The sequence below is a fragment of the Engystomops pustulosus genome, chromosome 7 (genome assembly GCF_040894005.1).
Source record: "Engystomops pustulosus chromosome 7, aEngPut4.maternal, whole genome shotgun sequence".
Classification (NCBI taxonomy): domain Eukaryota; kingdom Metazoa; phylum Chordata; class Amphibia; order Anura; family Leptodactylidae; genus Engystomops; species Engystomops pustulosus.
Genome location: NC_092417.1, coordinates 177,840,162 through 177,866,023, shown reverse-complemented (window position 1 = coordinate 177,866,023; position 25,862 = coordinate 177,840,162). Strand labels below are relative to the sequence as shown.

General features: G+C 46.6%; 1 protein-coding gene across 2 annotated transcripts in view; it reads left to right on the top strand.

Annotated features, from left to right (window-relative positions):
• The first annotated feature begins 6,075 nt into the window (after positions 1-6,075).
• The window catches only part of TRIM44 (tripartite motif containing 44), a 60,018-nt gene continuing 40,231 nt past the window's right edge, over positions 6,076-25,862 (top strand). The window contains exons 1-4 of one of the 2 annotated variants that reach the window (XM_072119052.1): positions 6,076-6,783; positions 13,703-13,780; positions 19,450-19,671; positions 21,215-21,234. In XM_072119052.1, coding sequence (XP_071975153.1) covers positions 6,394-6,783; positions 13,703-13,780; positions 19,450-19,671; positions 21,215-21,234 — 710 coding nt within the window. In that variant the 5' untranslated portion in view covers positions 6,076-6,393. The remainder of the gene's footprint in view (positions 6,784-13,702; positions 13,781-19,449; positions 19,672-21,214; positions 21,235-25,862) is intronic. The other variant, XM_072119051.1, reaches the window with a different exon arrangement.

Here is a 25,862-nt window from a genome sequence, read left to right as displayed (position 1 = left end):
TCTATCTATCTATCTATCTATCTATCTATCTATCGCCTATCTATCTCATATCTCCTATCTATCTATCTATCTATCTCATATCTCCTATCTATCTATCTATCTATCTATCTCATATCTATCTATCTATCTATCTATCTATCTATCAATCATCTATCTCCTATCTATCTATTTCCTATCTATCTATCTATCTATCTATCTATCTATTTATCTATCTATCTATCTCCTATCTATCTATCTATCTCCTATCTATCTATCTATCTATCTCCTATCTATCTATCTATCTATCTATCTATCTATCTATCTATCTCCTATCTATCTCCTATCTATCTCCTATCTATCTATCTATCTATCTATCTATCTATCTATCTCCTATCTATCTCCTATCTATCTATCTATCTATCTATCTCCTATCTATCTATCTATCTATCTATCTATCTATCTATTCTACAGTATATTTACGGTATTTATCTTTCTATCTATCATCCATCTCATATCAATCTTTATGTCACCATATGTATCTATCCATCCCACTAAGGGGGCCTTATACAGTATGGGGGGGGGGGGGGGGTAAATTTAGTTTCTGCACTCAGGGAGGATTTCTTGGTTAAGGGATACACAGGGTGATGTTACACAACTCTTCTCCCTCTGTCCCTCTTGTCCCCAGGTGTGATCCTAAACTCCCTGCTACCTGAGGGGAGCTATAGAACGGCGCACCCTCCACCCCATCTGATAGTAATGTATGGGGTTATTTTTTAGTAAGTGGGTTCTCTTTGTAGTGTGTCACCCCCTTACTGACATCGGGTGCAGAGAGATATTATTTTTAAGTGTCAAGTCCTGCTTTGTAGCAGGTGACTGCACCCCTAATGCTCCCCCCCCCCCATCTTGCTGTAGTAACTGCCGCCTGAGGCAAGAAACTCATCTCTCCTCACGGCTGGTTCACCCCTGGACTACCCAGAATCCTCTGCCTGGCTATCACAACAGGGCTTTCTGTATTTTGCGAACGGCTCCTCTGTAGGTTTAATTCCTTGTAGTTTTGCGCAGGCGGCGGGGGAGGGGGTGCAGTAATGGCCGCTCTTCCCCCATTTTAGTCTTAACTGCTCACATTCATCAGTCTTTCCGCTCACTGAAAAAAAAATCTTGACGAGCAAAAATGTTTTGTTGCCAAAATTCTCGTCTATTGCAAAACCTTATGTTTAATTTAATAGTTTGGATTCTGCGCTTGTTTTATGGGAATGAGAAGCAAATGAAGCACAACGGGCGCAACCGCACCGTGATTACAGCTGTAAATATCCGAGGCCTGCGGGAAAAAGTAGCAGGAAAGACTGAGAGGAGGATACAATGTATCACTGGATCATGAGGGACTATAGGACCCAGGGGAACCCCAGGAGACCTCCCATCACTCCTGCCAGGTACAGGCAGCTTAGATACAGCAGCTCATCTTTACGTGTGAGAGATACCTCTATCATGGCAGCTTAGATACAGCAGGTCATTACGTGTGAGAGATACCTCTATCATGGTAGCTTAGATACATTGAGAGCATGTATCAAGGCCGGTGCATGTCACAGAGTGCTGGAGTTGTGATAAAATGGACCAACTCCGACTCCACAAATGTATAATGAATCGGCACACTGTGATAGGTGCAGTATGTGCCAAGTATTCGTTCATAAGAATTTGGGAAAATTAGGAAATTTCCTTTAAATGTCTTTTCTTTTCCCAAGAATTTAGGCCAAGGATGAGGAGCACACAATGTCAGACAATAATAATGAAGACCCCAGAGCAGAGAGAAGAATAAATGCTCCCTGCACCGCACACTGCAGCTTCTCCTCTCCTCCCTGCACCGCACACTGCAGCTTCTCCTCTCCTCTTAGCACCACACACTGCAGCTTCTCCTCTCCTCTTAGCACCACACACTGCAGCTTCTCCTCTCCTCCCTGCACCGCACACTGCAGCTTCTCCTTCTCTCCCTGCACCGCACACTGCAGCTTCTCCTCTCCTCCCTGCACTGCACACACTGCAGCTTCTCCTCTCCTCCCTGCACCGCACACTGCAGCTTCTCCTCTCCTCCCTGCACCGCACACTGCAGCTTCTCCTCTCCTCTTAGCACCACACACTGCAGCTTCTCCTCTCCTCTTAGCACCACACACTGCAGCTTCTCCTCTCCTCCTCCCTGCACCGCACACTGCAGCTTCTCCTCTCCTCCCTGCACCGCACACTGCAGCTTCTTCTCTCCTCCCTGCACCGCACACTGCAGCTTCTCCTCTCCTCCCTGCACCACACACTGCAGCTTCTCCTCTCCTCCCTGCACCGCACACTGCAGCTTCTCCTCTCCTCCCTGCACCGCACACTGCAGCTTCTCCTCTCCTCCCTGCACCGCACACTGCAGCTTCTTCTCTCCTCCCTGCACCGCACACTGCAGCTTCTCCTCTCCTCCCTGCACCACACACTGCAGCTTCTCCTCTCCTCCCTGCACCGCACACTGCAGCTTCTCCTCTCCTCCCTGCACCGCACACTGCAGCTTCTCCTCTCCTCCCTGCACCACACACTGCAGCTTCTCCTCTCCTCCCTGCACCGCACACTGCAGCTTCTCCTCTCCTCCCTGCACCGCACACTGCAGCTTCTCCTCTCCTCCCTGCACCGCACACTGCTGCTTCTTCTCTCCTCCCTGCACCGCACACTGCAGCTTCTCCTCTCCTCCCTGCACCGCACACTGCAGCTTCTCCTCTCCTCCCTGCACCACACACTGCAGCTTCTCCTCTCCTCCCTGCACCACACACTGCAGCTTCTTCTCTCCTCCCTGCACCGCACACTGCAGCTTCTTCTCTCCTCCCTGCGCCGCACACTGCAGCTTCTCCTCTCCTCCCTGCACCGCACACTGCAGCTTCTCCTCTCCTCCCTGCACCACACACTGCAGCTTCTCCTCTCCTCCCTGCACCGCACACTGCAGCTTCTCCTCTCCTCCCTGCACCGCACACTGCAGCTTCTCCTCTCCTCCCTGCACCACACACTGCAGCTTCTCCTCTCCTCCCTGCACCGCACACTGCAGCTTCTCCTCTCCTCCCTGCACCGCACACTGCAGCTTCTTCTCTCCTCCCTGCACCGCACACTGCAGCTTCTTCTCTCCTCCCTGCACTGCAGCTTCTTCACTGCAGCAGCCAAACTCCAGAACATGAAAGTGGACCTAATACAACAGAACTGAGAGGATGGTCACAGTCCTGCTCTATGGAGGCTCTGCAGGGGAAGGATAAAATAATTATCTCCCCTCTGCTTTGGAGGACAGATAATTACTATGTCCAGTAGGTGGCAGCATCACTCATTACTTCCACTGCAGGCCGACAACGTGGAGGAGGTGGACAGAGAGGAGGAGGAGGGGGGAAGCTTCAGCTTTCTCTCATCTATCTGGAAACATGGAAGGGGAGGTCATAGGTCAGTGGCTCAGCTCTGTGTATGGTAAGTAGGTCTATAGTCACACCTCTGTGTATGGTAAGTAGGTCTATAATGACACCTCTGTGTATGGTAAGTAGGTCTATAGTCACACCTCTGTGTATGGTAAGTAGGTCTATAGTCACACCTCTGTGTATGCTAAGTAGGTCTATAATGACACCTCTGTATATGGTGGATACATTATAGCCACAGCTCAGTTCTGTGCTTAGCTCTGCTGTACAGCTGCTTCCAGCTCTGCTATTGATCAGCCTGTTATCCCCATTCCTATGTACAGAGAATAACCGGTGACATCCCCTTTAATGCATGTGAATAATGTGCGCTCCCTGCTCATGGGGATACAATGGGCTCCATCACTTCTGAGTGATATTTGCTGTCCGAGCCTCTAACCTTAAGAAAGCGCCATTTTACTGAAAAGAAAATGAAAATATTGATTTCTACCAATAGTTAAATGGGATCAGCCAGAAAAGGCAATTTGTGAAAAATTACATGTATTGATTGAATATGACCTATATTTTACTGAGCAGAGAAATTACATAGTAAATGTGTCTCCGCCGCTCTGTGCCCCGCACCTGCCGTACAGACTATCAGACCCTTAAAGGGGACACGTCTAATATTCACCTTCACATGGACACTGAAGAAACGTGGTATGAAGAGAGAGATGTGTAATCAGATGTTTGTGCATGTTATTAGTAGCAGCAGGACTGTGATATATGGATTTATATTCCAGGATTGGAGATTCTCCAAGTGCACTGGGGGCTGTATCCTCACACTGCTGTGCTCTGTGCATACTGTGCCATGTGCTCTCCCTGGAGGGATGTGCAGTCAGACCTTTGTGTATGTTGTTTGTAGCAGCAGGACTGTGATATATGGATTAATATTCCAGGATTGAAGTTTCTCCAAGTGCGCTGGGAGACGTATTCTCGCACTGCTGTGCTCTGTGCAGACTGTGCCATGTGCTCTCCCTGGAGGGATGTGCAGTCAGACCTTGTGTATGTTGTTTGTAGCAGCAGGACTGTGATATTTGGATTAATATTCCAGGATTAGAGCTTCTCCAAGTGAACTGGGGAGGCCGTATCCTCACACTGCTGTGCTTTCTGCAGACTGTGCTTTGTGTTGTCCTCGGAGGGATGTGTAGACACATCTTTCTGTACATTGTTAGTAGCAGCAGGACTGTGATATATGGATTTATATTCCAGGATTGGAGCTTCTACAAGTGCACTGAGGGCATATCCTCACACTGCTGTGCTCTGTGTAGGGATGTGTAGTCAGACTTTTGTCTATGTTGTTACTAGCAGCAGGATTGAGAATGGGGAGGACAAGATGGAGAAAGCAGATGCAGGAGGGGGCACATGGTGGAGGATGATTAATACGGGCATGGGGTAAAGATAATGAGATTTTTTTAAAATGCTGTAAGAAATTCCTAGAAAACAATAAGAACAGGATATGAGTATTTCTTGTAATCTGAGATCCTTATGACGAGGATGGAGGCGGATAATACAGGATTATAGACGCTGCGATGTTCTGCGTGTCTTGGGGCGTCTGTGGGTGGACATGACATGTTCTCAGGTGTCACCTACATTGTGAGGGGCAGGTTCATCACTTCTGTGCATCTATTGCCCCCTGTTGGTAGAAGGTGAGGCAGATATCAGTTTTCAGCATGTGGGATACACCCCGCACATCATGCACTGCCATGAGGAAAAGTAAGTGCCCCCGCTGTAAGCCCTTAGATGAAGAACAGATTCTATTGGGTTATTTCTAGAGAATAGCCCCCATGGTCCCATATCTTGTAGGGACTTGGGGCATTGCCTTCTGCTGCAGATTTGTTGCTCTAGAGGATTGTCCCAGGACATGATCTCATCTGACTATAAAATACTGCGGGATACGGAGAAGATCATGGCCGACGCCACAACACAATGTACACAAGTAATGATGGTGTATGAAGTGTACAGTGTGTGTATACAGGTGTATAGTGTGTATACGGATGTACAGTGTGTATACAGGTGTACAGTGTTTATACAGGTGTATAGTGTGTATACAGGTGTATAGTGTGTATACAGATGTACAGTGTGTATACAGGTGTATAGTTTGTGTATACGGGTGTACAGTGTGTATACAGGTGTGTAGTGTGTATACAGGTGTGTAGTGTGTATACAGGTGTATAGTGTGTATACAGGTGTATAGTGTGTATACGGATGTACAGTGTGTATACAGGTGTATAGTTTGTGTATACGGGTGTACAGTGTGTATACAGGTGTATACGGGTGTACAGTGTGTATACAGGTGTACAGTATTTATACAGGTGTATAGTGTGTATAGTGTGTATACGGATGTACAGTGTGTATACAGGTGTATAGTTTGTGTATACGGGTGTACAGTGTGTATACAGGTGTATAGTGTGTATACGGATGTACAGTGTGTATACAGGTGTATAGTTTGTGTATACGGGTGTACAATGTGTATACAGGTGTGTAGTGTGGTGTAAGTAGGTGATGAACCACTGTTACCGCTTTCCGGCTCCACAGTAAGTGACACTAATTATCACATTTACTGCATCACCAAACCAGAGCCAAATAGTGTAACCCAGGAGCTTTTCCCTTTCTGTAACACAGAGAAGTCGTCCCTCGTGTCTCCCACCCCTGGACCTCTCTCTCTCCTGGTCCCTGGTTGTGGTGTAATGTCCCTTCCTCCCCGGCATTAGATCTGTGCGGGTTGTGTAGCTCCGAGCTGACGATCACTTCCTGGGCTGATGACTCAGGAAGCAAAACACACGAGCGTGGAAAGTGAAAGCCGAGCAGGAAGTGTTCAGCCCAGGCCTGAGCCAAGCAGATCCTCATTGTTCTGTGCAGGAGGGGGATCATCTCCTCCGACAAGTCACTGAGCCGGTGAGACCAGCGTCTGCGTGCACTAGCCAAGGTCTACGAGACTGAAAAGTGCAAGGCTAGAAGTTCTCCCATGGCCGGCACAGCAGAAGAGCCCCCCCATCTCCCCTATGATGGCACGTGTGACGAGTGTGAGCCCGACGAGGCCAAGGACGCGGTGGTCATCTGCGATGATTGTTACTTCTCTTACTGCGACCTGCACGCAGAGGAACACAACCAAAAATACCCAACACACCGGGTCAGAGACTTCTCCGAAACCGACGATGACCCCACCCCGACAGAGGAACCGGAGACTAAGACCAAGAGTGTCACCTCCGAGAAGAAGACCTGTCCCATACACAAGCAGGAGCTGAGCCTCTACTGCAAGGACGACTCCAAGATCATCTGTGTCTTATGTGCGGTGGCCGGAGACCACCGCCAACATGAGCTCATCACCCTCAACGAGGCCTACCAGCAGATGAAGGTAGGTAGACCACCGCCAACATGAGCTCATCACCCTCAACGAGGCCTACCAGCAGATGAAGGTAGGTAGACCACCGCCGACATGAGCTCATCAGCCTCAATGAGGCCTACCAGCAGATGAAGGTAGGTAGACCACCGCCGACATGAGCTCATCAGCCTCAATGAGGCCTACCAGCACATGAAGGTAGGTAGACCACCGCCGACATGAGCTCATCAGCCTCAATGATGCCTACCAGCAGATGAAGGTAGGTAGACCACTGCCAATATGAGCTTATCACCCACAATGAGTCCTACCAGCAGATGAAGGTAGGTAGACCACCGCCAACATGAGCTCATCACCCTCAACGAGGCCTACCAGCAGATGAAGGTAGGTAGACCACTGCTGACATGAGCTCATCACCCTCAACGAGGCCTACCAGCAGATGAAGGTAGGTAGACCACTGCTGACATGAGCCCATCACCCTTAATGAGGGCTACCAGCAGATGAAGGTAGGTAGACCACCACCAAAATGAGCTCATCTCCCTCAACGAGGCCTACCAGCAGATTAGGAGGCTTCGTCCTCTTGATAAATTTGGGTGTCCTAGAGCAATGCGCTGCGCCACCGGAGCTATTCCATGCCAGGCACGACCTGGTGTATATTTAATGGCGCCATTGCCTTCAGCAACTTCTCTCAGCACCGCACCCTCGACACCAGGTGGACGGAGAAGCCGCAATTCCCGACATGTGCAATCCCGGCTTGGACACCTGTTTTCAGATGTAGAAGCTGTCATAGATCTCCCCCATGGGTCTCCATCGCATTTTTAAATGTGATGGAAAAGCGTTGTTACCTCAGCACATGATCACAAGTGGAGTCAGTGGCTTGCGTATCAAAACGCACCGTGTAAACGCACCGTGTTTTAAACACAAAGCTTCGACAAGATCGCATGGTGAGGTAACATTACAGTAAACGCAAGGGAAACGCAATGTTACCTCAGCATGTGATCACGTGTGTGAGAGCAGTGATTTCGGGTGGGCTGCGCCTCCTTCCCCTAATCCCGCACATTTTTGTGGAGTTTCAGGTGTTTTACAATGTTTCCCACCTCAGGCTTCAAGGCCTTAGGCAAAGCCAATTTTTAAGTCCTGAAATGTTGTGTTCTCATCTGTAACTTCACCTTGTCCACAGGAGCGACACTAGGCCTCATCTATCAAATCTAGGCCTGTGTCCATAGCAACCGAGCAGAGGCTACTGGCCTTTATATAATGTGCTCTATGTATAATAGCCGGGTATTATGTCTGTGGGGGGTTGTAGTCCTCTATGTATGGGGTATAATAGAATGTATTATGTCCTGTGGGGGGTTGTAGTCCTCTATGTATAGAATTTAATAGACTGTATTATGTCCTGTGGGGGGTTGTAGTCCTCTATGTATAGAGTATAATAGACTGTATTATGTCCTGTGGGGGGTTGTAGTCCTCTATGTATAGAGTTTAATAGACTGTATTTTGTCATGTGGGGGTTGTAGTCCTCTATGTATATCGAGTATAATAGACTGTTTTATGTCTTGTCCAGTGGTCGGGTCATGTTGGGAGTTGTTGTGCTCTATGTATAATAGGATTGTATTATGGTTATGTCAGGTGTTTGGGTGATATTGGGGGTCGTAGTTCTGTAGGTTTAGATTATAATAGATTATATTATGGTCATGTCCAGTGGTCGGGTCATGTTGGGGGTTGTAGTCCTCTATGTATAGAGTATAATAGACTGTATTATGTCTTGTCCAGTGGTCGGGTCATGTTGGGGGTTGTAGTGCTCTATGTATAATAGGATTGTATTATGGGCATGTCCAGTGGTCGGGTCATGTTGGGGGTTGTAGTGCTCTACATATAATAAGACTGAATTGTGGTCATGTCCAGTGGTCGGGTCATGTTGTGGGTTGTAGTGCTCTACGTATAATAAGACTGTATTATGGTCATGTCCAGTGGTCGGGTCATGTTGGGGGTTGTAGTGCTCTATGTATAATAGGATTGTATTATGGGCATGTCCAGTGGTCGGGTCATGTTGGGGGTTGTAGTGCTCTACATATAATAAGACTGTATTATGGTCATGTCCAGTGGTCGGGTCATGTTGGGGGTTGTAGTCCTCTATGTATAGAGTATAATAGACTGTATTATGGTCATGTCCAGTGGTCGGGTCATGTTGGGGGTTGTTATGCTCTATGTATAATAGGATTGTATTATGGTTATGTCCGGTGTTTGGGTGATAATGGGGGTTGTAGTTCTCTTTGTATAATAGGATTGTATGTTGGTTATTTCCAGTGTTTGGGTGATATTGGGGGTTGTAGTGGCCTTTGTATAATAGGATTGTATGTTGGTTATGTCCAGTGGTCAGACATGTTGGGGGTTGTAGCACTGCGTCACTGTTCCTAGAACACAATAGACTGATAATACGGTGATGTTAGGAGTCATAGTGTTCAATTATTTTTTTTTACAGAATAACAATATTGTGGCAGGGATTCAGTTGAATTGACTTTTCTATTGTGCACATTTTTTTCAGATTTTTTTTTGCTTATGTCGCACAACGCCCCGGCGTCAGGTTTTAATTGAGCGCAGTTAATGACAAGCAAACATCGCTGTGACTTCTGCGGCTTTCATCTTCCCGATGCCTCAGCGCGGATGTCATACCTCGCCGCTTGTTATGTGCCTCGTGATAGAACTGCAGCCGAGCTTTAAAGACGACTTGAGATGATATAGAGATCCGGGATGTTCCCGCTTTGTGACAAATCAGGGCAATTTATGAGTCTTAAAGGGGGGAAGGGGAAGTGTAAACTCTGCAGTAGGGGAACGGCTATGGAGTTACCTGCAGCACAGATCTAGGCCTTTGCAAGTGGCCGGAGTCACGTTATGGTGGTATTAGAAAATTGGGGCTCATTTACTAAGGGTCCGAACGCCGCACTTTCGTCGGGTTTCCCAAATATTTCCGTTTTGCGACAAATTGCCCTGGGATTTTGCCGCACTTGATCGGATTTTGGGACATCGGCACCAGCTTGCGTGACAGAAATCGAGGGGCGGGCCGTCGGTCAAACCGCAGAATTTAAAAAAGGATTTGTGTCGCAAGATCAAGCAGTCACATGCACCAGGAAGAAGACGGTGAACTCCGGCAGACCTTGGCGCAGCAGCGACACATGCAGGAACTTGGACGCACGATGTTAGTGAATCGCACCGGACCCGAATCCTCGTCGGACAACGCACCACGGGGTCGTGACTGGACCGGGTATGTAAATCTGCCCCATTATCTCAGGAGACTTTCTGGTCTTCACCCTTTAACCCCTTGGGGAAGGGGCTAACCGTGGTTATCACAGACCACTCCTTGACGTACAAGCTTAGGGGGGAGAGTGGCCCAAGCAACCTACGGATGGCAACCGCTCTGAAACGCTAAGACCCCTTCCACTAGCCCCGGTGAAGCATAGACCTGTAACCCGACAGTGCTGCCACCAGTTTCTCTTTAGATATAATCCCGGTCCGTAATGGGATTATACGAGTGGCAGAAAACATCCCCAGTAGTGTGTATATATACCGGGGACACAGATGTGTGGATCAAGATAAAGGAACAACCCAGGTTGGACACTACCTACCCGCCCCTAGGAGGATCCTAGTGTTCCTTCATCCTGGTTCAAATATGTGGACCTTTCCAAAGCTACGATGGGTCAGAACACCTCAATGGAAGGTTATAGAGTGTCATGGGAACTGGCCAGGCCCAAAGGACATTCAGACACCTAACATGGATCTGCGTCTACTTTAAGACTTTTTTAGGAGCTCTCCATATCTCCCCGCCCTAAGGTCCTAGGAAAAATTGAGATCTAGGTGGGTGTCCATTCTCTCCCAGATCTCGGAAACATAGTCAATAACAACTCGTATGTACCATAACTCCCTTATATGTCTAGGAGAGTTCCTTAGAAGTAGGGCTGTGTGTCTTGGAAAAGCCCCTGCTTCCAGCTAGTCTGTGCTAGGTGTAAAATTCACCATACAAAGCCTTTGACGCCAGACCACCTGCAGGGCTAGATTTCCTCAGCAATTTTGCAAATAAGGCCCTAGTTCCTGACCTGACATGTACCTACACTGTAATATTCTCTACCCCCGTATTATGAGGTCTGGACTGTGTTGCAGGGAGATGTCCAGGTTACTACCTCTTGCTGTGATCCCATTGTAGGTGATGGTTGACTCAGGGCTGAGAGAAACCAGCGCAGAACACTGGGATTAGGTATAGGCCGAGGTCAGGTCTGGCAGAGCACATGGAGAGTCAGTAGTCAGGTAAAGGTCTGGGTAGATAGCAAGTCAAAAGCAAGCTGGGGTCAAAATTGGAGATGGACAAAAGCAAAGTAGGATGTAGTAGGATTTTCGAGATTGTTTATGAACTCTACATAAGACCTGGTCTAAACTAGTGGGTAATGGCTGGGTGGGATTTTTTGGGACAGAATAGGCCCCTATGGCGGCTCTCCCCATTGTTTCGCGGAGGAGTATAACAAATTGAGGATTTAGCATTTTTAGTATCTCCACGTGTGATAAATGGGCGCGATGCTCTGCTGAAATACTGATACAGCAGGGGTGTAGCGGGAAACGTAAGATAAGATAAGCCTGTCCTAGGAAACAATGCAGCGACTGTGAATGGTTTTACAAAACTGCATCTACATAGATAATTTAGAGGAAATGTGTGATGTCACCCGCTCCCGGCTCAGTGCACAGCAGTGTGAGATACCATCGACATCAGACTGAGCGTTCTGAACACATCCGCTAATGGAGAGGATTTATCTCTTGTCATTTGGAAATAATGCAGCAAGTTTTTTTCTTCCGGATAAGTTTTAGAGTTTCATTTTTCTAATCTGAAGTACTACAATTCCTATCATTGCTCTGACAATGGGCGGAACATGGACTATTCTTAGAGGGGGTCCCCAATCACCCTCCATGCATAACCAGCGTGGTGTAGGGCACATTACAAGCTTTCGGGTCACACCATTCCTGTTTTTCAGAAATCGTGTGTTTTAAAGAAAATTCCGGTTCTATGATTATGTAAATAAGCAGATACATTAGGGGAGTGGCTGTGACTACTCACCAGTTTGTTCTTTCTATGGGGAAGTTATACATTGTATACAGGGGTTTTGCTTTGCAGAATAAAAGCATTAGTCACAGCCATGACCCTAGCACTTCTGTAGTCACGGCCCCGCCCCTGGTGCACTAGTCACAGCCACGACCCTAGCACTTCTGTAGTCACGGCCCCGCCCCTGGTGCACTAGTCACAGCCACGACCCTAGCACTTCTGTAGTCACGGCCCCGCCCCTGGAGCACTAGTCACAGCCATGACCCTAGCACTTCTGTAGTCACGGCCCCGCCCCTGGTGCACTAGTCACAGCCACGACCCTAGCACTTCTGTAGTCACGGCCCCGCCCCTGGAGCACTAGTCACAGCCATGACCCTAGCACTTCTGTAGTCATGGCCCCGCCCCTGGAGCACTAGTCACAGCCATGACCCTAGCACTTCTGTAGTCATGGCCCCGCCCCTGGTGCACTAGTCACAGCCATGACCCTAGCACTTCTGTAATCATGGCCCCGCCCCTGGTGCACTAGTCACAGCCACAACCCTAGCACTTCTGTAGTCACGGCCCCGCCCCTGGTGCACTGAAGAGCTCATTTGCATATACTTAAAAACTGACTTTTCTTTAAAACCCCTTTAAGAAAGTTTAATTCGTAGAATTTGTAGCCAAACATGAGACCCCACAACATTTGTACAGAGAGAACGAGTATTATATGGCAGTAATGACAAGGAGCCCCTCTATAATGTCTTAATACCTTAATAGGATAGAGGATAAAGCTACAAAATACAACGGACATTACCTAACATTGTATGCAGAGAGCACAGAGCACAGCAGTGTGAGGACACCCCCCCCCCCCCCCAGTACACTGAAAAAAGATACAATCCTTGGATATAAATGCATTTTCACAGTCCTGCTGCTAATAACATACACACAGGTCTCCGTGGGCAATACATAACGCTGGCTGCAAAATGTACAGAGCACAGCAGTGTCGGAAAACATCCCTAATACCATCCTGGAATATAAATCCATATAGCACAGTCCTGCAACATACACAAAGGTCTGATTACACATCTCTCCAGGGACAATACATAACACTGGCTGCAGATAGCACAGAGCACAGCAGTGTGAGGTCTGATTACACATCTCTCCAGGGACAATACATAACACTGGCTGCAGAGAGCACAGAGCACAGCAGTGTGAGGTCTGATTACACATCTCTCCAGGGACAATACATAACACTGGCTGCAGAGAGCACAGAGCACAGTAGTGTGAGGTCTGATTACACATCTCTGCAGGGACAATACATAACACTGGCTGCAGAGAGCACAGAACACAGCAGTTTGAGGTCTGATTACACATCTCTCCAGGGACAATACATAACACTGGCTGCAGAGAGCACAGAGCACAGCAGTGTGAGGTCTGATTACACATCTCTCCAGGGACAGTACATAACACTGGCTGCAGAGAGCACAGAGCACAGCAGTGTGAGGTCTGATTACACATCTCTCCAGGGACCATACATAACACTGGCTGCAGAGAGCACAGAGCACAGCAGTGTGAGGTCTGATTACACATCTCTCCAAGGACAATACATAACACTGGCTGCAGAGAGCACAGAGCACAGCAGTGTGAGGTCTGATTACACATCTCTCCAGGGACAATACATAACACTGGCTGCAGAGAGCACAGAGCACAGCAGTTTGAGGTCTGATTACACCTCTCTCCAAGGATAATACATAACACTGGCCGCAGTCTGTATGGTCACTCCTGCTGATAGGTTCCCTCTAATGATTATAATGTATAGTTAGATGTTGGATCTCTATTCTGCACCCACTGATTTTGTTACCCTTCTTCCTATAGAACAGAAAACCTATAGACCTGAAGCTCGCTATGGGTGACATGATCGAGAAATTAAAGGAGAAATGCGCCAACTCCAAGGTAAGTGATGGGGTCTGTGCTCCCCCGGTTTTGGTGCCCCGGCCGCTCCGCCCGCTGCCTGGGACACTGTTAGGAAACACTTGGATCGGGGGTTTGGATCCCGTTCAGGCAGCGTCTCGGCTCCTTTCAGTCCTCTGTCGTCTTGTGTATAATTAATGGCTTCATTGGGGCATGTTTAATTCTGTCGCTAAGGAACACAACATCCACTTCTTCTTCCAGCTGCCGCCAACCGCAAACATTCCTCAAAATAATAAGAAATTCATGCAAACTCATTGAACCTCGGGAATTTCTTCATTTACAGTATTTGTAAATCTGATCTCGGCTCGGGGCGGAGAATCAGAGGAGCGGGGGAGGGGACGTGACAACCACTCGGACCACATTACTGGTCCGGGATCTTTAGCTGGGATAAATAGGTAAACAATGGATAATACAAATATTCTAAATACTCACCCGGTCCGGGTCTTGATCAAGTGTTGCGTCAGCAATGGCTTCGCTGCGACAGACTAGGTCGGAAGTTTTGGGACTCGTTGATTGACCTCCGTTGGGCAATGCTTGCGCGGATGTTGGAATCAGTAGAACAGCTCCATACTGACCATAGTGGCTGAGCTGTGTTACTGCAGTGCAATTCGTTTTCTCATGTTAGACCACCACAGACATGGTGGGTTGAAAGGCTTGAACCAACGGGTGGCCACGAGGCCCCGATAAACCATAATTCTCAAACAGGTTTCTTAGGACCACCAAATAGAATGATAATGGGGACACAACCTTCCTCAGTCCCTGGGTAATAGACCCTAGTAGCCTCCAAATTGGGTTTTTCTCTGGGGTTCAGTATTTGGTTAGAGCCTGGGCCCACCAGTGGATCCTGTGGTAGTCTGGTGGGCCAGTACGACAATGGAAAATTACCATTGTTGAGGGGGAGAGAACACAGTGTGAGAAGAACCTGAAAGTGAGAGTCCAGGTGCTGAAGAACTTGGAAAGATCATGGGCTGTAATGATACACAGGGTGGTTGAGTCCGCAAGTAGCGTAGACATGGTGGTGGTGCCTGGACCATTGAGAGACCTTAAAGGGAACCTGTCACCAGGGACCTCATTTTCACTACAGACAGGTTGTAGAAGCTTATCACACTTGCAGTGCACATCTGTCTCTCTGCCTTCTATAAGCATTTGCATTAGAATATAATTGTGTGTTATAACTTACCTTGCATCCTGACAGAATCCTCTGTGTAGTCCCAATGGTTGCCCTTTGGTTTGGATGCATTTCAAAAAACAACATGTGACTTGTCTGTGTTTCTCAGTCCTCAGCTCTCAGCCCCCACTTTTGTGCTCCTGTACAGCTCCTCCCTCCCCCGCTGATGTCGGCTCACCAGGCTGTGACCTCTGTGAAGGAGCAGGAGGGAGGAGCTGTACAGGAGCACAGAGGTGGGGGCTGAGATTGAAATAAGACCTAAAGAATTATTTTAAAACTCAAATTATGGTGAATTTCCACCAGCATAACTCTGCCAATTGTGGTGGGACCTTCATGGACCTTACGTCTTGGCTCACTCCACTGCGGTAGTTCTCTGATCCTTGCCAATTGTGGTGGGATCTTCGTGGACCTTACGTCTCAGCTCACTCCACTGCGGTAGTTCTCTGATCCTTGCCATTTGTGGTGGGACCTTCGTGGACCTTACGTCTTGGCTCACTCCACTGCGGTAGTTCTCTGATCCTTGCCATTTGTGGTGGGACCTTCGTGGACCTTACGTCTCAGCTCACTCCACTGCGGTAGTTCTCTGATCCTTGCCAATTGTGGTGGGACCTTCGTGGACCTTACGTCTCGGCTCACTCCACGGCAGTAGTTCTCTGATCCTTGCCATTTGTGGTGGGACATTCATGGACCTTACGTCTCGGCTCACTCCACTGCGGCAGTTCTCTGATCCTTACTGACACTGGTTTTTACTGCCTTTATTTCTACTTTTTGGCTGATGTTCCTCACCTCCCGTCTGTGCTGTGCACACTGTCCTTTGGCTTCTGATGATCTTGTCTCCTGGGCCCGGCTCTTCTATTATTGGATTCCTCTCGGCAGGACGCAGGCTACAGAGCATTGATGTTACTACACGTTTATAATTGACGTTGGATTGGTCGGGTTAGAGATGGCGAGATGTTTCCTCGCCGCTACTGATTGATGGATTAGGTCAATTGAAAGGTTCCCTGTTAGATGAAATTTAGTAAAAAAAAATTGCAAATTGAAAGTCATTGTAGGACAGCGGCTCGCGGGGAATGGAGTCTGTGCGCTCAGAAAACCGCGGGGTCTCCACTCTACACAGCGTGAGAGCAATGCACAATCCAGACGTAAATGCAGCGCTGACAGCGGGGCCACTCTTCTGCCCAAAATATAGTGCACATTCCGGAAAATATCAGGAAATGGCGATTCCCAATTTACATGAAATCTTTACAATTACTAACGAAATTACGAGACACGTGTAAGCCACGCCCCTTTTAACTGCTCATTTGCATAAACTCCACCCCTTTTACATTTAAAGGCTAAGCTAATTATACAACAAATAAACAAATATCCTTTCTATTTTACATGACCGATATAGGAAAAGGGTGGGGTTTAAGAGGCAATAACTTTTTAACAAAATTTTGCATATTTCAATAGTTTCGGTGCATATAAGAAACTTTGTAAAATATTTTATCGGAGAAAAATACTTCTTTCTCCGCTTATCTGATTATTTTTCTCCTCCCCCTTCATGACATTTTGTAATATTACATAGAATTCTATGGAGAGGGAAGGAGGAGGAATGAACAAGAGCTGAGGGAGAGAGGAGAGAAAAGGCAAATACATAGGCTGCTCCAGATAATAGTAAGTTACTATCTCCCCCCAAGTGCTTTACTCACATCAGAACAGGTCAGTACTCTATAATGCCCTGTGAGATCATCTGATGTTTCTGAATGATAGGGGAAAGAGAAACGATGCTTCTGAGTATTAGAGAAGTGACACAGGTACCGATAGAGGCTGCTGGAGATAATAGGAAGTTTCTATCTTACCACAAGTGCTTTATTCCCATCAGTATAGCTCAGTACTTATCTAAAATGTCCTACATAATCCTCCTGATGCATAGACAGTGAGACAGAGGCAGCTGCAGCTATGAGTAGGTTACTATCTCACCCAAAGTGCTTTAGTCAGTACAGGTGGTTCCCAATCATGTACTTTATGACCTTGCCGTTGCTTCTGAGTGAGAGAAGAGAGTATATGAGAGGTATGATAGCACCTAGTCTCCAGCCACAAGCTCTGAGACACCTGAGAATTAGAGAGAGAGCCTGCAGAAGGGAAAACTGTTCACAACATCAGGCTTCTTGTTGGTCATGCTTGATGTCAAAGGAGCTGCCTTACAAGGTAGCTAAAAGAGGCGTGGTTTTCCTTATCCCAGCCTGGAAAAGTTTGCATATTTTCCCAGAATCCCCTAGGGGAGCGTCCATGGCTATAAGACACGCCTACACAGCGGCCTTAATTGCCCGTCTCCGTAAGGTGAACTCTTTCTTCCCGATCCACATATCATAACACTAATTGCAGGATCAGACCACATACAGTTTGATTGTAGTCTGAAACCAGTGCCGGACTGGGTTTCCTTAGGCCCACCAGAGAAAATCAATCTGGGGGCCCACTCTTCATTATCCCCCAGGAAATATACTCATGCAACCTCCAAATTGTGGTGTTTTCTGTTGGACCTCTGGGTTTGAGTATTGGGTTGAGCCGGGGGCCCACCGGAGGATCCTATGGTACTCTGGTGGGCCAGTCCGACACTGTCTGAAACTATGGAGTCCAGATAGATGCTGTAGACTTGAAATATGGGAATTGTTTTCTGCGACTATTTACAATGTTGCCTCATTTTTCTATTTCTATTTTTCTATGTTGGATGCAATAAAGCAAAGTAATAAAGTGGTTTTACAGATATTTAAGAGCCAAAAGGTCTCCAGCCCTCGGGCTCCCTAGTGGTTCTATTCTCAAAATGTATGGGAAAAGTGGTGTTTTTTTTTTTTTTTTGTATAAAATTTGTATCAAACATGGAAAGTTTAACTCCGTCTTACGAAAACCATAGATATGAGAGAGGTTTGATAGAATCTGTGGGGAAGAGTACAATATATTACTGGTATTTGGCTGCGTGTGTGTGTGGGGGGGAGCAGCGGGGAATATCTCCAATGGTTATAGAATATTCCGCCTCCCACTTTGCGGAATATTCTACATTCCAATCAGTATAAACTGAAGAACAAGTACATGACCCCCAAAGTCACCGATAATATATCAGGGAACATGACCCCCAAAGTAACCGATAATATATCAGGGAAGTTACATGTTACAGGTGTTTTGGATGCAGAAGTGAACTTTACCCTCTCAGTATATAAAGCAATTCCCTGCTCGTAGGTTATAAGGAAGACACAGGCTGCGGCTGTAACATAACAAGACATCGACCTTGAAGAGATCAGTAGAAGTTATCGTAATTGTAAAACTTATAGCATAGAAGAACGTGCACAAATGAATGTGACTGCCGCCCCAGGCCTGGAATCCATGGACCATTTTAGCAGCTCAGTCTAAGTTCTGGATCTAGGATGTCTGGAAGAGACAATGGGGCAGATTTACTTACCCGGCCCATTCGCGATCCAGCGGCGCGTTCTCTGCGGTGGATTCGGGTCCGGCCGGGATTTATGATGGTAGTTCCTCCGCTGTCCACCAGGTGGCGCTGCTGCGCTGAAAAGCATCTGAACGCACTTCAATACACCGAGCTGGACCAAGTGAAGGTAAGCGCGTCCCAAGCGACACATTTTCGGTTTTTAAATGCGGCGGTTTTTCCGAATCCGTCGGGTTTTCGTTCGGCCACGCCCCCCCCCGATTTCCGTCGCGCGCATGCCGGCGCCGATGCGCCACAATCCGATCGCGTGCGCCAAAATCCCGGGGCAATACAGGGGAAATCGGCGCAAATCAGAAATATTCGGGTAACACGTCGGGAAAACGCGAATCAGGCCCTTAGTAAATGACCCCCAATATGAAAATGGTCGCCAATGGACAAAGGTGGAAGCCAAAAGATTCCCCAATAAAGTCAACCTGGTAACAAGCTAAGAACATGATATCTAACTACTTAGATCACAAGCAATCTGCTAGGAAGAACCTCTCGACATCAGGTCTTCAATTTCCCTACAGCACCACCATTGCCTGGTCTATCCATATAATGGTATTGAGATGTTGGGTCCTCCAAGAAAGAGATGTTTTGGTTGTAGCCGTTATTCTCCTTTCAACTACAAGTCCTAAGTTATCTCAACTCACCTCTGATCATTACTGACCAATGCAGGGAAACATGGTTGGACTGGACCACCAGAGTCACAGAGTATCCTATGGTAGGCCCAGGCTCTAACACATAATAATGGACCCAAAGGCCCGGAAGACAATTTTGGTGGTGACCTTTTTATGATCCACAATCCTATGTGTTATTTCATCATATTGATGATATTTCCTACGTGGATATACACACGTCCATTACACATGATGGTAGGTCCTCGGTATCGTCACCGTTGGTGGACCCAAGGTTCCCAGTATGACCCTCCATAGAAGTAATATCACTTCCCAATCTGTTTCCTTCTGTTTGTCTTGTGGTTGTGTACATGTTCTAAGATCTGCTTTCCCTGTTGTCTTGTAGATCACGCGGAGTGAGCTGAAGGTTTTCATACAGAGAGAGTTTGACTACATGAAAAAACTAGTGCACGAGGAGGAGAAGAAGGCCTTGCATTTCGTGGACCTGAAGGAAGCTGTTGCCTCCGCTCACGTGACCGAGGTCCTGGCCGAGCTCAACGTCCACATGGCCAAACTGATGGTCGAGATGGCGGAGATCACCGAACAACTCAACAGCTTCAACCAACTGGTAATGCCAAAACCCGAGGTGTCCATGATGTCGTCATTATCTGGTTCTTATAGGGGTTCTCCAGCTGAATAATCATGGATCACTAAATCCACCCTATGGACAGGTCATCAATATCAACAACTACTCAGGGGCAGAATCAGATTTAGGGCTGTATAGGAATTGTGGCCCATTACAAATCTAATTTAATGGCATTTACTTCCTAGAATATGGTTCTAGATTCAAGCTACTTGGGAAAGGAGGGGGGTCCCTTATATCTGCTTTTAGTTCTACAGTGTGAGGACCTTCAAAGGTCCTGGAAGGACCCCTGTATACATATGTGCTTATAACTGGAGGATTTCATGGCTGGAGGTTATTTATCTCTACGGGGCAGTATCAAACTTGGTTTTTGGTTCAGGTTCAGAAGCCTTGGGCCTCGGGCGGCCGCCCAAACCGCCTGTGTAGTAATCCACTACAGCACTTACTGTACATGTAAGAGAATTCATTGTACTCTATATACTCTACCTTACACATGATATCACATGTGATCACACCATGAAGTGCCAGCCTTGGGCATCAGATGTTGGCTAGAATGGCGGCCTGTGGAGTATTATCCTCCTCAGTCCCGGGGTTGTAAAGGTTTCCATAGACGCAGATATCACGGCTGATGCTTGTATTGTGCTCTCCGCAGGTCCTTTCTTTAAGGGTAATGCATGTGCCGTCATCAGACCCACATCACAAGGGGAAAATTGTGTAGATCAAAAAGCAAAAACTCTCATCCTACACAGAGAGCTCCGAGCAAAACGCCTGCCGAAGAGAAAAACGATAGCAACAATGTATCGCAAAAATACAAATTCCACATGTTCTAAAACTTTAACCCAATATTCCCAAAAATATATTAATGATAAAAATAGAAAACCTCCCGTAATTGTTTTTATGTAATATTTTCCACATCCACATTAATTCTGATGGATGATCTGCAGGGGAGTAACTTGAAGGTGCCGGGCCCCCGGTGCAAAATGTGCACCAGGCCCCCAATTATATAGTACTATAATTATATAGTACTAGTCTTCTCATATAGGAAAGATGCACCATATGGGCAGCTTATCAAGTTATGCCCTGATGATCTACAATAACAGTAGCTGATGGGCAATCGTTTGCTTCAGTCTTTCAAACTACCGATGCAAACTACAGGAAATCATTGATCGCTACGTGATCGTTCCTTCCCCATTCAGTTTTATATGGGATGTGCTACAAACAACCTCGTAATGAACTGCAACAGGAACCTCTTCCTTGTGAAGTTGGGTTTTATACTCCACCCCCCTTGAATTAGACTCCACCCCTCTGGTTAAGCTCCACCTAGTCTTTATCATCTCTAATTGAAAATTTTACAGATTGGTAGGTCTAAAAAAATAGAACTATTTGGGGATTTTATCCGGATCCTCACAATCTTCACAAACCAACGATAAGCCACTTTTTTGACACAAAAAAAATTTCCAAATATGTTATTTTGTATTTAAAAAAAAAAAAATTTTTAACACATAATTTTTTATTTTATATTTCCTAGAATCCAGAAGAAGACGACGGGTGAGTGTATAGATGAAATGCTTTCTATATAATGTAAATTTTATTGGATATTTTTGGGTGAAGCATTTTCTGTGCCCCCCCCCCCCCCATGGAAATAGCCGAGACACCTTGACGCGTTCCTGCAGTTGTTCTGTAGCCGTCTCTTTAACCTCTTCCCCCAATTATTGAGGAATTCCCTAGCAGTTCCTGAAATACATACATGTAATCCCGTCCCTGGAGGTGGCAGCAGCTGCTTAATGTGACCCTCGCTGACAGGTTTTCCTTATTAGACATAAATCTGGCGCGGCTGAAGCTGCTGTTTGTAGGAGAGGCAGGAATTCCAGGGTTGTAAGTGGCTTTAAACATGGAGAGTGGGAATTATATCACAACTTCATCCATCATCACATGAGAACCCCCCCCCCCTACACCCACAGCACCCAATTTACTGACCCCCCTCCCCCCCCCACTACACTCAGTCCCGTCAGAGCCTCTGAGTGTCCGGGACACTCCGTCTATATTTGTAGCTCAGCAACTGGGTCCCGACCAAGGTACGACAGACACATCCAAACATGGTCCCCGCTGGACAAATCACATCCACACCTACATGGAAGAACGGAGCAGATTAACTCTTGCCTTTCCAGTGACGGATTCATGGATCATTTGAAAGATTTACAAAAAAATGTAATTTTTTTTTGCAAAATTGGCCCATCACTAAAAATGATTCTCCTAACTATATTTCATATAGTTATTCAGTTATTTGAATTTAAGGTGTAGATTTAAGGTGTCATTTATCGTAAGGGAATAGTCGAGAAGATCATTTTGCTAAATTTTTGTAAAATTTCTCTATTGCCAATTAATTTTTTAAGTTTTCCATGCAGAAAAAACTGGGGAAAAAAGCATGCTTACCATGATTGGTCTTGAGTTTCCACCATTGTGGTGGGTACTGCCAATAGGGACGGAAGTGTTGAGAGTAATGGGATCGGCTGCAGCCAATCATTTGCAGCGATGACGTTACCGTGGAGTCTCAGGGAACGGTCAACCTCCACAATGCTAGAACCACAAGCCCAAACAAGATGCATATACAATATTTTTTTGCTTGCTTCCGCCCTTGTGACGTTGTCCAGGATTCATCGAGGAGCCTTTCATTGTTGGGTGGGGTGTCGCCATAGAGGGTGCAGGTATAGAACTAGTTTTTTTGGAGGATCTAAAGGTCCAATGATACCATAAAAGAACCCAATATTATGAATGGTTGAGGGCCCCATTACAGATTTGTGTCGTTGAGACCCCTAGGTACTGGAGGCCAAGTCAGGTTGGCGGAGGACTCTAAATAATGATTAGGTGTGGGGTATCTTTTATTGAATTATATTATTGTTAAATTACGGATATTGCAGGAATTATCTGGACAACACGAACGCACCATAAAGCAACGACAAATAGGACACAACATGACATGAGCGGAACCAACCAGCTCCGCATAACCCAGATATGTTGAGCTTTATGCCCCTAGCTACTAGCCATGGCTGTTATTGGCCAGGAGTGTCCACCGGGTGTCCACCTGGCTACCTTGGCTGCTCTACCTTAGCCCATCAAGCAACATGCCCGGGTTACGCGGAGCTGGTGAATGGAGGACACCAAACCTAAAGTTTGGGCTTCATAATCTCAAGGCACAACCCGGCTAATAAGCCGTCGTCATAAAAACTTATGGTTTGTCCCACTAGGTTTATGGGAGGCCTCTGGCAGGCTGGGGGTGGGTCAGTGGGTGGTTAAGGGGTGGGGTATAAACTATAAAGTGGATAATTATGCAACTTTTTTAAACTAATTATGTAAATCTGTTAATTACAGAATTGCATTTTATATCTGCATATTCAGGCCCAGATATGGGTCTTACATGCACATAACATGGACACAGTGTGAATGAGACCTATAATTAGAGTTATTATGTGCGATCTGGTGATGGGAAGGGGGATGGGAGAGAGACAAGACAAAGCGATAAACCAAGAAGCCACAACGGGTCAATATTCGTCATTGATCAGGAGGTGATGGATGTTTATATTATAGGACATGGAAGCCGCACTCGCTATTAATGGTGCGGGGTAAATGGCGTAAAAGACAATAAATATCCCATAGTGTAATACTGATATAAAAGGCTTAAGCAAATATAAAAGGCTTAAAGTAACGAAAAAAAACATAAGCAGAATACAGTCAAATGTCTAGACCAGAAGGAGATGATGAAAGAAGTGTCTATCCAGAGCGACCAATTACAGCACAGCTTTCATTTTCCCAAAGCATTGAAGAAACTGAAAGCTGAACTGTGATTGGTTGCTATGGGCAGCCAAGAAAACAGTATGTTTACATCAGGCCTGAGGCCTAAAAATATCGCAACAGTAGAGGCCTGAGGTCATTCAAATAGCTGATAAATAGGGAGTGCCAATAATCTAATGATGACCTGAGGAACAGGAGCGCTGCCTTAATCTTAAAGATCCTCTCTAAACCTTAATAATCACCACCTCACCTATATTTTACTATATGGTGCACAAGTACAAAGAGAAAGGGTTAAAAAATGTGGCAATGAATTCATAAGAATGTTAAAAAACATGAAACAAATACTATAAAAAATAATACAGACGGTTCCCAACTTAAGGACACCTGACTTACAGACAACCCCTAGATACAGACAGACCCCTTTGCCCCCTGTGACCTCTCTGGATGTTACTATAGTCCCAGACTGCAATGATCAGCTGTAAGGTGTCTGTAATGAAGCTTTATTGATAATCCTTGTTCCCATGACAACACAGAATTTGGAAAATCCAATTGTCGCAGGGACAAAAAAATATTTTTTTCTGGAGCCACAATTATAAAATATACCAGCTCTGACTTACATACAAACTCAAAGATCCTTATATTACCTGTATATTAAAAACAAAATATATAGAACAAAATCATATACAAAGATAAAGTTATTTTTTAAAATCTTATTACAGTAATATATAGAAATTGGTAATTCAGTTGGTAAAATCAGGAATAAAAAAATCTAAAAAACACCCCCAAGAAATCAAATATTAAACAATTTGTAATAAATCATATATATTTTGTATATTAAAAAAAACCTAGAAAAAAAAAATAAAGTTTTATAGGTTTTTGTTTTGGGGACCTTTCCATGAAATTGATGTCCGGCTGCAGGGTTGATGCAGTTCATCTAGGGACTTTCTATATTTACCAGGACATGGATGAAATTTTTATGATTGTGGATGTTATAAAACACAGTAAAATGTTAGTATTTTGTACCGTGTTTTTATGTCCCTGATGTGAAGCGCGTCGGCCCGGCTGTCGGTGCGGCTCGTGTCATAGATGTCGGATGAACTCAATGACCACGAGTTCGGCAGCACCCGGGGGGGCGCGGGATGTTGTGCTGTCGCTAGACATATGTGTGTGTGCGGTGGGGGGGCATCAGGGGATGAGACATCAGATCTCATTACAGTAACACCACTTCCATCTGAATGGAGCAAAAACTTCCATTTCTTTCTTAAAAAACGTATTTAAAAAATCCACATACAGGATTTTTACGGCATGAAGTTTTGACTTGTGTCTCAAAGGTGAGTTCCTATCATCCCATCAGCAAAGCCTGGAGCCGGAGGAGGTGAGGGGGGTTAAAAATTGCCAAACTCTCAGAGAATTATCATAGTTTATACGGTTGAGAAAAGACACTTGTCCACAAGTTCTACCAGGGAAGGGAAGGGATTGGATGAGGAAGGGATTTATGGGAAACAATTCTATATAACGTAACCATCAATGTTATTTAGGTGTAAAAAGCCATCTAAGCCCTTCTTGAAGCTCTCTGCTGTCCCTGCTGTGACCAGCGCCTGAGCTCTCTGCTGCCCCTGCTGTGACCAGCGCCTGAGCTCTCTGCTGTCCCTGCTGTGACCAGCGCCTGAGCTCTCTGCTGTGACCAGCGCCTGAGCTCTCTGCTGTCCCTGCTGTGACCAGCGCCTGAGCTCTCTGCTGTCCCTGCTGTGACCAGCGCCTGAGCTCTCTGCTGTCCCTGCTGTGCTCTGCTCCTCAGCTCTCTGCTGTCCCTGCTGTGACCAGCGCCTGAGCTTTCTGCTGTCCCTGCTGTGACCAGCGCCTGAGCTCTCTGCTGTCCCTGCTGTGTCCAGCGCCTGAGCTCTCTGCTGTCCCTGCTGTGACCAGCGCCTGAGCTCTCTGCTGTCCCTGCTGTGACCAGCGCCTGAGCTCTCTGCTGTCCCTGCTGTGACCAGCGCCTGAGCTCTCTGCTGTCCCTGCTGTGACCAGCACCTGAGCTCTCTGCTGTCCCTGCTGTGACCAGCGCCTGAGCTCTCTGCTGTCCCTGCTGTGACCAGCGCCTGAGCTCTCTGCTGTCCCTGCTGTGACCAGAGCCTGAGCTCTCTGCTGTCCCTGCTGTGACCAGCGCCTGAGCTCTCTGCTGTCCCTGCTGTGACCAGCGCCTGAGCTCTCTGCTGTCCCTGCTGTGACCAGCGCCTGAGCTCTCTGCTGTCCCTGCTGTGCTCTGCTCCTCAGCTCTCTGCTGTCCCTGCTGTGACCAGCGCCTGAGCTTTCTGCTGTCCCTGCTGTGACCACCACCTGAGCTCTCTGCTGTCCCTGCTGTGACCAGCGCCTGAGCTCTCTGCTGT